The sequence below is a fragment of the Salmo salar genome, chromosome ssa21 (assembly GCF_905237065.1).
Source record: "Salmo salar chromosome ssa21, Ssal_v3.1, whole genome shotgun sequence".
NCBI lineage: Eukaryota > Metazoa > Chordata > Actinopteri > Salmoniformes > Salmonidae > Salmo > Salmo salar.
This window is the reverse complement of record NC_059462.1, coordinates 35,637,892-35,657,044: the sequence shown is the minus strand read 5'-3', so window position 1 is coordinate 35,657,044 and position 19,153 is coordinate 35,637,892. Positions and strand designations below refer to the sequence as shown.

The window sequence follows — 19,153 nt, the reverse complement described above, 5'->3', positions numbered from 1 at the left end:
CATTCAGACATGGTGTAAAACTGTGGTGGACACCATGGACTTCTCATTTCATTTAGACATGGTGTAAAACTGTGGTGGACACCATGGACTTCTCATTTCATTCAGACATGGTGTAAAACTGTGGTGGACACCATGGACTTCTCATTTCATTCAGACATGGTGTAAAACTGTGGTGGACACCATGGACTTCTCATTTCATTCAGACATGGTGTAAAACTGTGGTGAACACCATGGACTTCTCATTTCATTCAGACATGGTGTAAAACTGTGGTGGACACCATGGACTTCATTTAATTCAGACATTTCTCTTCTCTAACCGCCAAAACTGCTGACACAGACCGACACACTGCTGAGCCAACGGTGTTGATTCACAACGTCTGTAAAATTCACAGAACACGAAAAACTGTCCTGACCGTGTCACTCAGATGGTATAGCATGGCACTTGCAAAGCCAGGGTTGTGGGTTCGATTCCCACGGGGGACCAGAACGAATGAAAATGTATGCAGTCACTGGATAAGAGTGTCTGCTAAATGACTAAAATGTAAAACATTTTTTTTTATACCATGACTAGACAGGGGAATTCTGATGGGGGCGGTGTTAAAACACATAGGTTGGATAATCCCAGGTAGTGAATGTTACGTATCCTTATTCAATACATGTGACTATCACATTTATGAAGGAAGATTTGTAGAAACTCGTTTGGAAGACGACACTGATCGGTGTGTAAATTATGCAGAAGGATATGCATCATACCGGCTATATTCATGTTTCTGTAGACGAAAAAGAGGAGAGCGCAAGGCCTAATGTTATCCTCCTCCTGCTGGCCTTTGCAGATTCTGCAGTTATGCTTCTGAAGTTGCGGGTAATTGGCAATTTATCTTACCATGTCCTATGATTTGCAGCCACTTTTGATTTTCATATGCATGTTTTTGTGGAACAGTTTTATTTCATTTTTAACAGTCTTCTCAAAATCATTGTCTGTGGTTAATCTACATTCTATCTAAATGAAAATGATACAAATCTAAAAGTAGCTTATTGCCAACCATGTTAAAATAGACTACACAAACAAATAAGCTTATAATTGGCTCATTCATCCCCCCTCCTCTCCCTTGTGACTATTCTCCAGGCCATTGCTGTAAATGAGAACGTGTTCTCAGTCAACTTACCTTGTAAAATATAACGGTTAAATAAAAATAAATAAAAACACCGCAGCTTACAGGTAGAAATTATCCTGATAAAAATAAATATCCTATAAATCACATAGGCCATGCGTAGCCAGTCTACAACCAATTTGAAAATATTTTATCAACTATCAACTGGGTCAGCCCAAAACTAGTGCTCGCAAATTTGCAACATAATATAAAATACTCTGAGAAATACATTTTTCTCATTCATGCCGAGTGGTTATCGAAAGGAAGAGAGCTGGAAATATTTCTCAAATACATTGAGGAACTATTGTCATTCTCAATAGATTCTAAAAAAAATACTTTTTTGACTTGTTGTTTGAGGTGAAGAAAAAAATACTTTGAGAAGCTCCACAGATCATCAGTGGTGGTGAGTTAACTTCTCTAGGGTAGGGGGCAGTATTCTGACATCCGGATGAAAAGCGTGCCCAAATTAAACTGCCTGCTACTCAGGCTCAGAAGGTAGGATATGCATATTATAAGTAGATTTGGATAGAAAACACTGACGTTTCTAAAACTGTTTGAATGATGTCTGTGAGTATAACAGACCTCATATGGCAGGCAAAAACCTGAGAAAAATCAAACCAGGAAGTGGGAAATCTGAGGGTTGTAGTTTTTTTCAATTGATTGCCTATACAGTGACTTAGGGTTCATTTTGCACTTCCTAAGGCTTCCACTAGATGTCAAGTCTTTAGAATGTTGTTTCAGGCTTCTACAGTGAACAGAGAGCGAACAAGAGTCAGATGACTGAGAGAATGACATGAGTTCAGTGGCGCGCATTCACGTGAAGAGGTAGCTGTGTTCCATTACATTTTTGAAGACATTGGAATCGTCCGGTTGGAATATTATTGAAGATTTATGTTAAAAAGGCCCTAAAGATTGATGCTATACATCGTTTGACATGTTTCTAAGAACGTAAATATAACTTTTTTTGACTTTTCGGCGTGAAATTTTCAGTGCGCTTCCTGCATTTGGAGTAGCTTACTGAACGCACTAACAAAAAGTAGGTATTTGGACATAAATGATGGACTTTATCGAATAAAACAACATTTATTGTGGACCTGGGATTCCTGGGAGTGCATTCTGATGAAGATCAAAGGTAAGTGAATATTTATAATGCTATTTATGATTTTAGATGACTCCAAAATGGCGGGTATCTGTATTACCTGATGTTGTTTTCTGAGCACTGTACTCAGATTATTGCAAAGTGTGTTTTCCCCGTGAAGCTTTTTTGAAATCTGTCAGCGCTTGCATTAAGGAGATGTTTATCTATAATTCTTTGAATAACAGTTTAATATTTTATCAACGTTTATGATGAGTATTTCTATAAATTGATGTGCTCATTCACCGAAAGTTTTTGGAGGAAAAACATTTCTGAACATTACGGGCCAATGTAAAAATGGGTTTTTTGGATATAAATATTAACTTTATCGAGCAAAACATACATGTATTGTGGTTTTTGTGATGCCTCTCCTTGCTTGGAAAATGGCTGTGTGGTTTTTCTTGTCAAGGTGATGTGCTAACATAATCTAATGCTATGCTTTCGCCGTAAAGCCTTTTTGAAATCGGACAATGTGGTTGGATTAAGGAGAAGTGTATCTTTAAAATGGGATATAATAGTTGTATGTTTGAGAAATTTGAATTATGAGATCTTTGATGTTTTGAATTTGGCACCCTGCTATTTCACTGGCTGTTGAATAGTGTGTCCCGCAGGTGGGACGGTCACGTCCCACATACCCCAGAGAGGTTAAGACAATCTGAAATACTAACAGACATCCCCAAATAGTCACATTTCTAGGCCTACAATTGCACGCAGGCCAGGTAGCCTTGGCCTACTTCTGAACAAAAAAAGAAACGTCCCCTCACTGTCAAGTGCGTTTATTTTCAGCAAACTTAACATGTGTAAAAATGTGTATGAACATAACAAGCTTCAACACCTGAGACATAAACTGAACAAGTTCCACAGACATGTGACTAACAGAAATGGAATAATGTGTCCCTGAACAAAGAGGGGGGGGGCAAAATCAAAAGTAACAGTCAGTATCTGGTGTGGCTACCAGCTGCATTAAGTACTGTGGTGCATCTCCTCCTCATGGACTGCACCAGATTTGCCAGTTCTTGCTGTGAGATGTTACCTCACTCTTCCACCAAGGCACCTGCAAGTTCCCGGACATTTCTGGGGGGAATGGCCCTAGCCCTCTCCCTCCAATCCAACAGGTCCCAGATGTGCTCAATGGGATTGCGATTCGGGCTCTTCGCTGGCCATGGCAGAACACTGACATTTCTGTCCCGCAGGACATCACGCACAGAACGAGCAGTATGGCTGGTGGCATTGTCATGCTGGAGGGTCATGTCAGGATGAGCCTGCAGGAAGGGTACCACATGAGGGAGGAGGATGTCTTCCCTGTAACGCACAGCGCTGAGATTGCCTGCAATGACAACAAGCTCAGTCCGATGATGCTGTCCCAGACCATGACGGACCGTCCACCTCCAAATCGATCCCGCTCCAGAGTTCAGCCCTTGGTGTAACGCTCATTCCTTCGACGATAAACGCGAATCCGACCATCACCCCTGGTGAGACAAAACCGCTACTCATCAGTGAAGAGCACTTTTTGCCAGTCCTGTCTGGTCCAGTGACGGAGGGTTTGTGCCCATAGACAATGTTGTTGCCGGTGATGTCCGGCGAGGACCTGCCTTACAACAGGCCTACAAGCCCTCAGTCCAGCCTCTCTCAGCTTATTGTGGACAGACTGAGCACTGATGGAGGGATTGTGCAATCCTGGTGTAACCCGGGCAGTTGTTGTTGCCATCCTGTACCTGTCCCGCAGGTGTGCTGTTCGGATGTACCAATCCTGTGCAGGTGTTGTTACACGTGGTCTGCCACTGCGAGGATGCTCAGCTGTCTGTCCTGTCTCCTTATTGCGCTGTCTTAGGCGTCTTACAGTACAGACATTGCAATTTATTGCCCTGGCCACATCTGCAGTCCTCATGCCTCTTTGCAGCATGCCTAAGGCACGTTCACGCAGATGAGCAGGGACCTTGGGCATCTTTAGAAAGTCAGTAGAAAGGCCTCTTTAGTGTCCTAAGTTTTCATAACTTTGACCTTAATTGCCTACTGTCTGTAAGCTGTCAGTGTCTTAACGACCGTTCCACAGGTGCATGTTCATTAATTGTTTATGGTTCATTGAACAAGCATGGGAAACAGTGTTTAAACCCTTTACAATGATGATCTGTGAAGTTATTTGTATTTTTACGAATTATCTTTGAAAGACAGGGTCCTGAAAAGGGGGCATTTATTTTTTTGCTGAGTTTATATGCGTAATCAGGTGGGTGTCCTTACTCAACATTGACAGGAGCGATCTAAAAAAAACTATGAATAAATTGACCAAACTCGTAAATGAAATAAACCAAAACTTGTTTCTCACAAATGTAGCATAGGTTGTGTGCTCTGCAAAAAAAAGTACGGTGGTCCCGGACTAAACGACAGAGTCGTCCTTTTCTTTCGACCAATTGATAGGTAAAAAATATTTTTACTTATTTTTCCATACAGACACACCCTTTGTTTGAATAAAACCGACCACATATGCACAGAGCTTGTCTAATGCTTTAAGCACACCGTTTGATTAAATACACACAAATGACTCCAGAAAAATCTGACAGCAAGTGCCTGTGTGACTGACGGACGTGGTCTAACTCTCCTCCTTACTGCAGTGAAAAGGCACCACAACACAACAAGTGTTTATTGCAGTGTCTGTGCTAAGGGCATCATTTCAGCGATTTAGTTTCTTACTTGTTTCTGACTGAAAAGTTCTGTTACGGAAATCGCTAATTTGTTTACAAAAAACATCCCCTATTCCCTCAACCCCATAGCCTATCATAATCACATCAATAAATTGGTTAGAACAATATCTGAACAAAGTAATGTTGACAGCAAAATGGATGCAGAGGACGTGAAATAGAAAACCGAAAAGGTGAAATAGAAAACCGTTGCTCAGGGGGGAAAGGGGAAGTCAGATGTGTGGAAGACATTTGACTTAGTTGTGGAAGCTACTGGAGATCCAGAAAAAGGAGGGTATAGGAGCAAGCTTTGTGTGAGTACTGTGTGTGTCAAACGGTTGCTGTTAGACTACAATATTATAATTTTATCTGACCATTTGGAACAATTATTTGTTGCTTTCTCCAACATTTTGCCATTGTAGGAGGCTTGGTGCTCACTCAATCAGTAGGCTATTAAAGAAACACTCAAAACAGGCACCAAACGCAAGATCTGTCTTATTTCGGAAGATATACAGTGCCTTCGGAAAGTATTCAGACCCCTTGACTTTTGAATTTTTTTTTACATTACAGCCTTATTCTAAAATTGATTAAAAAAATAAATCCCCAGCAATCTATACACAATAGCCCACAATGACAAAGCAAAACAGGTTTTTAGAAATTACCAAATATATTAAAAATAGAAAACAGAAATACCTGATTTACATAAGTATTCAGACCCTTGCTATGAGACTCAAAATTGAGCTCAGGTGCACCCTGTTTCCATTAATCATCCTTGATATATTTTTAAACTTGATTGGAGTCCACCTGTGGTAAATTCAATGGATTGGAAATTATTTGGAAAGGCACCCACCGGTCTATATAATGTCCCACAGTTGACAGTGCATGTCAGAGCAAAAACCAAGCCATGAGGTAGAAGGAATTGTCCGTATTCCGAGACAGGATTGTGTTGAGGCACAGATCTGGGGAAGGGAACCAAAACATTTATACAGCATTGAAAGTCCCCAAGAACACAGTGGCATCCATCATTCATAAATGGAAGAAGTTTGGAAACACCAAGACTCTTCCTACAGCTTGTCACCAGGCCAAACTGTGCAATCGGGGGAGAAGGGCCTTGGTCAGGGAGGTGACCAAGAGCCCGATGGTCACTCTGACAGAGCTCCAGAGTTCCTCTGTGGAGATGAGAGAACCTTCCAGAACGACAACCATCTCTGCAGCATTCCACCATTCAGGCCTTTATGATAGTGGCAGATGGAAGCCACTCCTCAGTAAAAGGCACATGACCATGTGAAACAAGATTCTCTGGCTGATGAAACCAAGATTGAACTCTTAAGCCTCAATTCCAAGTGTCACGTCTGGAGGAAACCTGGCACCATCCCTACGGTGAAGTATGGTGGTGGCAGTATCATGCTGTGGGGATGTTTTTCAGTGGCAGGGACCGGGAGACTATTCAGGATCGAGGGAAAGATGAACGAAACAAAGTACAGAGAGGTCCTTGATGAAAACTTGCTCCAGAGTGCTCAGGACCTCAGACTGGGGTGAAGGTTCACCTTCCAACAGGACAACAACGCTAAGCACACAGCCAAGACAACGCAGGAGTGGCTTCGGGCCATGTCTCTGAATGTTCTTGAGTGGCCCAGCCAGAGACTTGAACCCGATCGAACATCTCTGGAGACCTGAAAACAGCTGTGCAGCGACATTTTTCCCAAAACACAGGGCTGTCGATACACACGGGACTAGTATTATCAGAGGACCTTTGAGTTCGCCAAAAAACTATTGGTTATTCTGGCTGGAATTGTTACTCTCCTGCCATGTACAAATTAAAGACATGGCAGATTCGGACAGGACTAAAATGACGTGGGGTTTTGTGCTTGTGCACATAATTACATTACCCGATCATCCCCAGTAAAACTAATCCGTCCAAATAGGGTTTAAGGCAAGGGCTGTTACCACGCCTCCGCTGCTACTGCCTCCACTGCATTGTTCTCAATCCAATTATGCTGGCAAATTTTGCTATTATGCACATAGCAACAAGCGCCAATTCTACGGCGCACTGAAAATTATATTTCAGGACCATGGACAGCGACCATATCCAAAGTGGGAGAAAGAGCATTTGTTATAAAATCTTAGATTTATTAGTGTTGCACCATTATTTTCACATAATATAACCATATACAATTTCAATACCACATCTTTGAATGATTGACTGTGCCATCCCTGTGGCCTCCGCAATGGATTAGTCCACTGAGACAGGCGCGAATCAGACCAGTGTCTTGTGCACCATGGAAAAAAATTATAATTGCGACTGCTCGGTCGACCAACTGCCTATAAACCAAACAATCGGCCAGTTGACTAAATGGGGTCAGCCTTAAAACAAAGTGTCCACTCTGACAATGAGAATGGTAAACGACTGTAATAATAACACTAATGATATATTGAATACATTAACCAACATTACCATAACCAAATATTGTAGATGAGAAATTATGGGAATTAATGTTACATGTAGGCAACTACGGGTGACATATACAGCTGAAATCGGAAGTTTACATACACTTAGGTTGGAGTCATTAAAACTCATTTTTCAACCACTCCACAAATTTCTTGTTAACAAACTAAAGTTTTGACAAGTCGGTTAGGACATCTACTTTGTGCATGACACAAGTAATTTTTCCAACAATTGTTTACAGACAGATTATTTCACTTATAATTCACTATCACAATTACAGTGGGTCAGAAGTTTACATACACTAAGTTGACTGTGCCTTTAAACAGCTTGGAAAATTCCAGAAATTTGTGCCTTGGCTTTAGAAGCTTCTGATAGGCTAATTGACGTCATTTGAGTTAATTGGAGGTGTACCTGTGGACGCATTTAAGGTCTACCTTCAAAAAAGAAATCAGCCAAGACCTTGAAATACATTGTAGACCTCCACAAGTCTGGTTCATTCTTGGGAGCAATTTCCAAATGACTGAAGGTACCATGTTCATCTGTACAAAACAATAGTACGCAAGTATAAACACCATGGGACAACACAGCCGTCATACCGCTCAGGAAGAAGACGCGTTCTGTCTCCTAGAGATGAACGCACTTTGGTGTGAAAAGTGCAAATCAATCTCAGAACCGCAGCAAAGGACCTTGTGAAGATGCTGGAGGAAACAGGTACAAAAGTATCTATATCCACAGTAAAACGAGTCCTATATCGACATAACCCGAGAGGCCGCTCAGCAAGGAAGAAGCCACTGCTCCAAAACCGCCATAAAAAAGCCAGACTCCAGATTGCAACTGCACATGGCGACAAAGATCGTACTTTTTGGAGAAATGTCCTCCGGTGTGATGAAACAAACACCATCCCAACTGTGAAGCACGGGGGTGGCAGCATCATGTTGTGGGGGTGCTTTGCTGCAGGAGGGTCTGATGCACTTCATAAAATAGATGGCATCATGAGGATGGAAAACTATGTGGATATATTCAAGACATCAGTCAGGAAGTTTAAGCTTGGTCCAAATGAACAATGACCCCAAGCATACTTCCAAAGTTGTGGCAAAATGACTTAAGGACAACAAAGTCAAATAAAGTGGTGATCCTAACTGACCTAAGACAGGGAGTTTTTACTAGGATTAAATGTCAGGAATTGTGAAAAACTGAGTTTAAATGTATTTCGCTAACGTGTATGTAAACTTCAACTGTAGCTCCAGTCAAAAGTTTGTACACACCCTACTCATTGAAGGGTTTTTCTTTATTTTTACATTTTAGAATGATAGTGACGGCATCAAAACTATGAAATAACACATATGGAATCATGTAGTAACCAAAAATGTGTTAAACAAATCAAAATATATTTTATATTTGAGATTCTTCAAAGTAGCCACCCTTTGCCTTGATGACAGCTTTGCACACTCTTCGCATTCTCTCAACCAGCTTCATGTGGTAGTCACCTAGAATGCATTTCAATTAACAGGTGTGCCTTGTTAAAAGTTAATTTGTTTAAATTCTTTCCCTCTTAATGCATTTGAGCCAATCATGTGTGTTGTGACAAGGTAGGGTTGGTATACAGAAGACAGCCCTATTTGGTAAAAGACCAAGTCCATATTATGGCAAGAACAGCTCAAATAAGCAAAGAGAAACAACAGTCAATCAATACTTTAAGACATGAATGTCAGTCAATGCTTCACAGAGTTCAAGAACTTTGAAAGTTACTTCAAGTGCAGTCGCAAAAACCATCAAGCCCTATGACGGAAACTGGCTCTCATGAGGACTGCCACAGGAAAGGAAGACCGAGAGTTACCTCTGCTGCAGAGGATAAGTTCATTAGTTATCTGCACCTCAGATTGCAGCCCAAATAAATGCTTCACAGAGTTCAAGTAACCGACACATCTCAACATCAGCTGTTCAGAGGAGACTGCGTGAATCAGGCGATCATGGCCAAATTGCTGCAAGACTACTAAAGGACACCAATAATAAGAAGAGACTTGTTGGGCCAAGAAACATGAGCAATGGACATTAGACCAGTAGAAATCTGTCCTTTGGTCTGATGAGTCCAAATTAGAGATTTTTGGTTCCAATCGCCGTGTCTTTGTGAGACGCAGAGTAGGTGAACGGATGATCTCTGCATGTGTGGTTCCCACCGTAAAGCATGGAGGTGGTGTGATGGTATGGGGGTGCTTTGCTGGTGACACTGTCAGTGATTTATTCAAGGCACATTTAACCAACAGCATTCTGCAGCGATACGCCATCCTGTCTGGTTTGCGCTTAAAAAACTATCATTTGTTTTTCAACAGAACAATGACCCAACACACCTCCAGGCTGTGTAAGGGCTATTTGACCAAGAAGGAGAGTAATGGAGTGCTGCATCAGATGACTTGGCCTCCACAATCACCCGACCTCAACCCAATTGAGATGGTTTGGGATAAGTTGGACCACAGAGTGAAGGAAAAGCAGCCAACAAGTTCTCAGTATATGTGGGAACTCCAAGATGGTTGGAAAAGCATTCCAGGTGAAGCTGATTGAGAGAATGCCAAGAGTGTTCAAAGCTGTCATCAATGCGAAGGGTGGCTACTTTGAAGAATCTCAAATATTATTTTGGGTTCCTATGTGATTCTATATGTGTTATTTCATAGTTTTGCTGTCTTCACTATTATTCTACAATGTAGAAAATAGTAGAAATAAAGAAAAACCCTGGAGTAGGTGTGTTCGAACTTTTGACTGGTACTGTATGTAATGGGGAATTGATAGACTACCAATCAGAGGGCAAACAATTCACACAATTAAGTTATGAAACAATGAATGCGCACGAAATGGCAGGAGCGCACATTCTGGAGACGTGCCTTGTGCATCTTAGCCACAATCCCAATATTCTTGGACAGTGGCAACTCTGTGGCCTCCTCAATGGATTATTCCACTGAGACAGGCCCAAATGACCGGTGTCTCGAGTGCCATGATAAAAAATGATATTTTGCACTGCTCGACTAAAAAAAATCTTGGTCAACCAACAGCCTATTGAACATCCAACCCCACTACAGACCCAAACCCAGCTAATCCAAGCCAAATTGTAAGGGGCTGGCCTTGCTACACATTCACCATAGTGGCTTGAACCATGCTGTAAAGGCCAATGTGAAAGGAAAATAACCAAGCCGGCCCAGTTCGATTCAGGTCAGTACAATAATTTGAAAAGGCTAAGGAGGAGGACCAGGATCACAGCTCTACCACAGCCTTTCAGATTGAGTACGGTCTGGGTATTTTCTGTCTCCTCTCTGGGGTCCTGCTAATCTTTTAATTACAGACTATCACACTAAAACAGACAGGCCAGTCAATGGAAACCGACTTGAGTAGAATGGAAAATAATGGGAAATGTGACAAACAACTAGGCTAAGTCAAACAACTAACCTTCAATAGAAGGACTGATCGATACGCCAAATGTCTACGTCAACATGCTATGCAAACATGCTAATGCTATGCAGTATGCAAACATATAATACAAATAGGTCTACGTGGGAGGTCTACACTGTGTACATAAGATACATACAAATACTCTGGCTATGTCTATTCGTGGCCTGAAGACATTCTTCCAGAAACAAGATTCAAAATAGACTGCACACATGCATAACCGCTTATCTAAAAGGGTTTAAAAGAGAAGAGCTTTCAGCATCATTAACATCTGACTGGTCCCTGAATGGCCCCGAGGCAGACTGTCTGATAGACAAGTGAATGGCTCTGTGGTACCTTCCTTCCACCTACCTACTTCATCTGACAGTAAGTGAATGGTTATCTGCTCTGTGCTCTCCTTCCTACACCCTACACCTGCTGGAAAAAGACCAGCTCAGCTTTAGGGAAGGAGAATGTAGGCAGAAAAGCCCACAATGGTTGCCGTTCTCTTTGAACTCTGACTAGGGTTCATTCATTAGGCAGCAAATGGAAGCAACTGTGAAGGACAATCTGGACCAATGTTGTTACGATCAGGGACGCAAACTTGTGAGGGCCCAAAAAGTGACACTTTTTTTGGGCACTGAAACATGCAAAAAAAATCCCTGCTAGGGGGAATGAAGGTTTTAACTAATTAAACAACAAAGAACATGATCTATATGATTAGTCTCTGTGTGTAAAATAAAGTGGTTAATGTGAACCTAACTCACAGCTTAAAAAAAAAATTGCAATCCAATGTTATTTGTTGCCTAGACTTTACTGCAAATGACACTCTTGAGAAAAAACATTACACTAATATTGCAGTTAGCCATGACAGCCTTTATAATAGAACGCTTGTGACCACACACAGGTCTAAATATTGCAATTGGGAAAAACGCATCTTAAAAGAAGAAATAGAATGAAACAAACAGGCATTCTATTTTTGCTCTATTATAGTGGCCACTATGGTAGACATCGATCAAGTGCACAAGGCTACATGTGTGCAAAAATAATGTTCACTGAGTAAAACATTTTATAATCCCCCATCACTCAAACACAAGTGTTACTGTCAAATTCAACACAACAAAAGCAATATCTTTGGGCTACACATTATTACATTGTACACTTTCTGCCTGTGGACATCTGTTCTACAATGTGCCAGCGGAGCATGATTCCGTTTGTTGGCATAACTGATCTCTTTCAGGCAGAATACACCTAGCATACTCATTTTCATCTACTGTATTTTAAAAAGTGAAAAAGACGGAGCGTGTGGCATCCAGCTTAAGCCAGGCCCAGCTCCAGCTAGAGTACACCTGATCCCTGAATCCACTTGTTTAACCTGTTGGGGCTAGGGGGCAGTATTTGCACGGCCGGATAAAAAACGTACCTGATTTAAACTGGTTACTACTCTTGCCCAGAAACGAGAATATGCATATAATTAGTAGATTTGGATAGAAAACACCCTAAAGTTTCTAAAACTGTTTGAATGGTGTCTGTGAGTATAACAGAACTCATATGGCAGGCCAAAACTTGAGAAGATTCCATACAGGAAGTGCCCTGTCTGACAATTTGTTCTCCTTCATTGCCATCTCTATCAAAAATACAGCATCTCTGCTGTAATGTGACATTTTCTAAGGCTTCCATTGGCTCTCAGAAGGCGCCAGAAAGTGGAATGACGTCTCTCCAGTCTCTGGGCGAAAAACAGCAGGAGTTTTTGTGAGTGGTCCGGCTGAGAACAGTGACACTGGAGATGCGCGTTCATGTGAATTCTCAATTTTTTTCTTTCTCTCTTTGAACGAATACAACGTCGCCCGGTTGAAATATTATCGCTATTTTACGAGAAAAATCGAATAAAAACTGATTTTAAACAGCGTTTGACATGCTTCGAAGTACGGTAATGGAATATTTTGCATTTTTTAAAGCACGAAATGCGCTCGCGCGTCACCCTTCGGATAGTTACCTGAACGCATGAACAAAACGGAGCTATTTCAATATAACTATGGATTATTTCAAACCAAAACAACATTTGTTGTTGAAGTAGAAGTCCTGGGAGTGCATTCTGACGAAGAACAGCAAAGGTAATCCAATTTTTCTTATAGTAAATCTGAGTTTGGTGAGGGCCAAACTTGGTGGGTGTCAAATTAGCTAGCTGTGATGGCCGGGCTATCTACTCAGAATATTGCAAAATGTGCTTTCGCCCGAAAAGCTATTTTAAAATCTGACACCGCGATTGCATAAAGGAGTTCTGTATCTATAATTCTTAAAATAATTGTTATTTATTTTGTGAACGTTAATTGTGAGTAATTAAGTAAATTCACCGGAGGTTTGCGGTGGGTATGCTAGTTCTGAACATCACATGCTAATGTAAAAAGCTGGTTTTTGATATAAATATGAACTTGATTGAACAAAACATGCATGTATTGTATAACATAATGTCCTAGGAGTGTCATCTGATGAAGATCATCAAAGGTTAGTGCTGCATTTAGCTGTGGTTTTGGTTTTTGTGACATATATGCTTGCTTTGAAAATGGCTGTGTGATTATTTTTGTCAGGGTACTCTCTTGACATAATCTAATATTTTGCTTTCGCTGTAAAGCCGCAAGCGTCCCACCTTGCCCAGTGAGGTTAACAAGCAACACCTCATTTTCACCTAATTCTCTCATTCTGGAAATTAACCACATTCTGTAGAGGGAAAACATTAGTTAACAGATAGATAGTGGTTAGTTCGTTAGATAGTTAACATTTCACAGATTGCCAGGGTCCAATAAGCAACTAACACGTTATAACTTGAGGAACGGCAAAGGAGTAGTTAATACTATAGCAAATTGGTTAGGTTACTAATGTTAGTACATCTGATGTTGTAACGTTAGCTAGCTAATGTTAGCTGTGTGACTTTATTAGCCAGCTAATTCTCATAAACTCAATGATTTGATCAGATAAATTGGCTAATGTTACTCAACATTTCTCTGGCTACCTAACGGAGAATTCCATCCAGCTAGCAAGATTCTTAACAATGCTAACAATACTTGTTCCACCACACTTTCTCCCTCACCTCAAACTTTCCAAATGCCAGTTGTTTTCGGTTACAGCTCATGAAGTATGCTTCATCAACTTCTCACCCCCAACTCCGTGGTCAGGCTTCTCACCTAACGTTACCTTTCAGGGGACAAGCTGCTGTAACTGGCAAGCTGCCTTTCCACTCTCTGCGGTCTTTCCAGAGCGCGCGCTGATGCTGTAACTAGTAAATTGGTTGCCTCATTCTGTTATGTGAACGATTGGCTGAACCTTGGATACAGCCAGTATTGCTCCAAAAGCGCATCACTGGCTTACTACAGCCAGTAGTGATCCGAAACGTTTCTCATCGGATCTACACGAATCACGCAGGTCACCTATTTTGGATTCAAAACGGTGAATTTCTCCACGAAAGCTGACTAGTTTGTGTAGTATGATCTAAAATAAGGACGCACGACAACGAGGTTCTAGCTCCAACATGTTTATTAACCTAACCCTCGCATGTCATACATAGGTACGGATACCTCCAAGGGACATCCAACTACATCTTCCCCTCTCCCATGAACAAGAACTCAACATGTATAACCACTGAAGCATAACTGAAATGCAATTTGGAAACCAGTATTATTCTCTAACATGCTACTTCACATCCTGAAACAGTATGAAAGCATTAAATCACACAGTATGAACATTAACTTAGGTACAGTCTCTTTTTGCTGGGTATGGTCCCCAACAGTATGTTTTCTCTTCACGTAACATAGTTTTTCAGCCACTCTGGTGGCTTCACATCCTTTTTTGGGCGTGCTTGTGGCTCTGTGAGCATTCTCTCTCCTTCACCCTCTTTTTGTGCATTTTCTGTGGCCTCATTCTGTGTGGCTAGTAGATCTGGAAGAGCTCTGAGGTGTGTTATGTTCCTTCGTACCTCTTCTGAGCCTGTGTCCACCACATAGGTGCGTGGGGCATCCGCTTTCCTCAGCACTATTGCTGGTGTCTTTGAGTTTGTAATCCACACACGTTGACCTTCGGTCAGCTCTGGCCTCTCCGTAGCACGGTGTCTCCGATTAAAGTCTCCAGTTTGCATTTGTTTCAGCCGTTTGTTCCTCTCAGCGAAGGCCTTCCTGTTAGGCCATTGGGGATTAAGCTGAGCCGGCGAGACAGGCAATGGTGAACGCAGCCTCCTGCCCATCAGGAGCTCGGCAGGCGATGGCCCATGATGCAGTGGTGTAACTCTTTAAGCTAACAGAGCCCTGTATGGATCGCTGTTCTTTTTCAGCAGTCCCTTGACTGTTTTCACAGCTCTCTCTGCCTCACCATTCCATTACTCGGTGCATGGTAGGCTACTGGTCACATGTGTGAAGTCATATTCTGCGGCAAAAGCAGAAAAGGAGCTTGCAGAGAACTGGGGAGCTTTATCTGTAACTAGGACCTCAGCAACCCCTTGCTGGAAAAAATGTACTTTAAGTCATTGATAATACCAGCTGATGTGGTTATGGGTGTCTTTGCTATTTCAATGTATCTTGAATAGTAATCTACCACTAGCAGATAAGTGTCATTTTTCCAATAGAACATATCTGCTCCTACCTTTTGCCATGGCCGTTTTGGCAGCTCCATTGCCATCATTGGCTCCGGATGACAAGGTTGACATTTTGTACAGACCTCACACTGGGCCACCAACTTGGCAATCTGAGTGCTCAGACCAAGCCACCACACCGACTGTTGAGCCCTCAGTCTGCATTTGGTTATCCCCATGTGTCCCAAATGCACTCTGTCTAGCATTTCTGGTTGTAGAGTCTCTGGGATAACTATCCGTTGTCCTTTCATGAGAAGATCTCCATTACAGTGGAAGTCACTTTGGTGCACCCAATAGGGCTTCAGCAGCTGAGGCAGTTCCTCCTGCCTGGGCCATCCCTTTTTGCACTATCTGTCGGCAGATGGGGTCTCGTTGTTGCTCCTCTGCAATCTGCTGCAGTTTGGTCTGAGATGCATTAATGGACACCTGTACCTCACCCTCTAGACACGGCTCCTCTTCTGATAATGGACGTTTAATTGGGGCCCTGGAGAGTGCATCTGCTGTGATCAGTGCCTTCTCTGGCACATACACCATCTTGTAGGTGAACCTCAGTAATCTGAGGCGAAAGCGCAGAACTCTGGGAGGCAAGTCGTCCAGTGCTTTTGTCCCTAACAGAGCCAACAGTGGTTTGTGGTCAGTCTCTGCTGTAAACTGCAGGCCAATAAGGTATTGGCTGAACCTTTCACATGCCCATGTGATAGCCAACACCTCCTTCTCCACTTTAGCATACCTTTGCTCTGTGTCGGATAAGCTTCGGGAGATGTATGCTATTGGACGCCACTCCATGTTGTCCTGCATCTGTGTGAGGACCGCCCCTAGCCCAAAGGATGATGCATCTGCTGATACTTTTGTCTTAGCGTGGGGACGGTACTGGGCCAGCACTCTCTGTGAGGCCAGGTCTCTTTTGATTTTGTCAAACGCCACCTGTTGCATGTGACCCCATGACCAGTCATTCTCTTTGGCTAGTAAGTCTCTCAGGGTTTTGGTTGTATCTGAAAACTGTGGGAGGAACTTACCCACATATGTGGCCATGCCTAAGAAGGTCCTGACTTCAGCCACATTCTGGGGTCTGGGCATATCTGTGATGGCACTGATCTTCTCTGGGTCCGGCTCTATTCCAGCTGCACTGATTTTGTGTCCCAAGAACAAGACCTCTGACTGTGCAAAAGTGCATTTTTCATTGAGTGTTAGGCCAGTCTCCTGGAGTCGGGTCAGAACTGCTGTGAGCCTTACATCATGTTCTGCTCTGTCCCTTCCGCACGCGAGCACATCGTCCTCGTGGACTATGACGCCACTCAGCCCATCCAACAGCTGGGACATGCGTCTTTGGAAATGCTCAGGACCGGAAGCGATTCCAAATGGCAAAACATTAAAACAGTAACGTTGTGAGCGCCCTACTCTCTGATGACAGCGGTATCTGCCAGAAACCTGAGCAGGCATCCAGCTATGTGAAGACTTGTGAGCCATCCAACTGAGCCAGTGACTGCTCCACTGATGGTAAGATGTGTCTCTCTCTGCAGAGTGCCTCATTCGAGTTAGTCATGTCCACACAGATCATTATGTCCCCATTGGCTTTTGGGACCACTACCATCCCTGCACACCAGTCAGTGGGACTCTCTATTTTAGACACCGACATTTCCCACATTTGCGACAAACACTTCAACTAGCTACTGGTGTTGTCTGTGATTGTTTTCTCCACGTCTGTCTCTGTTCTGTGTTCCCCTCTGTTGTTTTAGCTCGGTATGAAAATGCATTTATTTCCTCACTCTCTTAGCTCTGCAAGGAGGTGCTGTGGCACAGCATCGTCTGCTGTCTTTTTACTGTCTCACTCTGCCTAACCTGGTTTACAGCTTTGGACAAGGTAAGCTGGGAATCCAACTGTAACTTTTCAGAAAGTGATATATTTCTTATTCCCACTACAATCCGATCTCGGATCAGCTCTTCCCTGAGCGCGCCAAACTGACAATGTTCTGCTAGTTTGTGAACAGCTGTGATAACTGTCGGTGGTATCACCCTGCTCCTGTTTGCGCATATTAAACCTAGCTCTCTCAAATATAACGTTGTGTCTCCCTACAAAATGTGTTTCAAAACAGTCTTTAACGGCACTGTAGTTAAGTTTCTCTTCCTCAGTCAACGTTGAAGCATTTAATATATCCGCGGCTTCATCACCCATAGAGTAGATCAGTGTATTAACTTGAAATGCCTCATTTTTCACTTTTAAGCCTGATGCTACCCTGTACCTTTCAAAGCGTCTGATCCATTTCGGCCAGTTTTGAATTACCATATAATCAAAATTCTCCGGGGGACTAATGCGAATTCCGTCAGCACTAGCCACTGGTGTTTGCGCCAGAGCCCGTTGAACTTGGAGTCGCAAACTATGAAATCCCGCCAGCTTCTTCCTCTTGCAACATGTTGCTTAGCAGTAACTTAGTCCTTGCTCGTTAGCTAGCAAAATAATGATATGCTCTCTTATCTCCAACACTGTGCCCTCCCTGCTTTGAAACAGCCTGAATGTATGATGTACTTGGTTCGTCCTTCACGTTTATGTGAATTTTAAACCCACTTCTGACTCCATGTAGTATGATCTAAAATAAGGACGCGCGACAAAGAGGTTCTAGCTCCAGCATATTTATTAACCTAACCCTCGTATGTCATACATAGGTACGGATACCTCCAAGGGACATCCTACTACAGTTTGCATCCCTGTACGATGTACTCTAATAACCCAGCCATGCACGCCGCTACACTGGGGCTAGGGGGTGCTATAGCCCCGTCACAAATCTGCGGAGCCCCCAGTTAAGCCCCCTAAAGCATTTTAGTATTTAAAAAAATAATTATTAAACAAAGCATTCTGATCCTAGACTTCACCTCAGCTGCTGTGCATTAATGAATACTTCACCACCTGCTGCAGCCCCCCTACGGGCTCACACACACCAATAGCGTTTGCTGGCCCAGAGTACTTAGCAGCTCTGAATGTAATTTGCGAAAGACCGAGTGTGCACCAATTTTACATGTAGAATTGCATGAAAAATTTCAGCAGGTCTACAGCAGGTGGTCCCTAAAACACAGTGCGCTGAACGATCACCCGAAAATGCAAGATCCACATTCGGTGTGCTGTGCTCAAGCCTTAACAGCAATTCTATATCTAGAGTCAATAAAACCTAGATTATGCCCCCCCCATTTTTTCACCCATTTAAAACATTTTTTGTTAATGAATGTGTGCAAACCAAACTTTTCATGAAACTAAGGGGGCGGGGGTGTTCTTAAAATACAGCTTTAAATAAACTGCATCCTTCTACACTCTTCTCTCTTTATCTGCAGTGGACATGGAGGGATTTTCAGCCATCTGGTTAGGGTTTTATTTGAGCCCAGAGGAAAAGTCTACTACTGCCCCATTTCTGTTGAAAACATCCGTGGATTTGGGCATATTCCCATTCTGTTGGCATTAGCAGCCCTAGTTTACTTTTGTTAACAGAAAAACAGCATTCAGGCAGCGCGGACACACACACACAGTATAGTACCCACCTTGACTGGATGGCGAGATAGATGGTGCGACGAAATGCGACCAGGTTGACTTCCGTCTGGTCGAAGATGGTGACTTTCTCTGCTTCTATAAAAGGAAAACAATCAATAGTTGGAGGGGTTGTATTCATTGTTGCACCATCACGAGTTTGTCATTCTATCCGTCTCCAAACAGAGGTCAGTCAGTCTGTC

The 19,153-nt window shown here is 42.6% G+C and overlaps 1 protein-coding gene across 1 annotated transcript in view; it reads right to left on the bottom strand.

Annotated features, from left to right (window-relative positions):
• The window catches only part of LOC106582271 (pre-mRNA-splicing factor CWC22 homolog), a 64,835-nt gene that overhangs the window by 26,819 nt on the left and 18,863 nt on the right, over positions 1–19,153 (bottom strand). Inside the window, exon 14 of the mRNA XM_014165172.2 lies at positions 18,965–19,049. Coding sequence (XP_014020647.2) covers positions 18,965–19,049 — 85 coding nt within the window. The remainder of the gene's footprint in view (positions 1–18,964; positions 19,050–19,153) is intronic.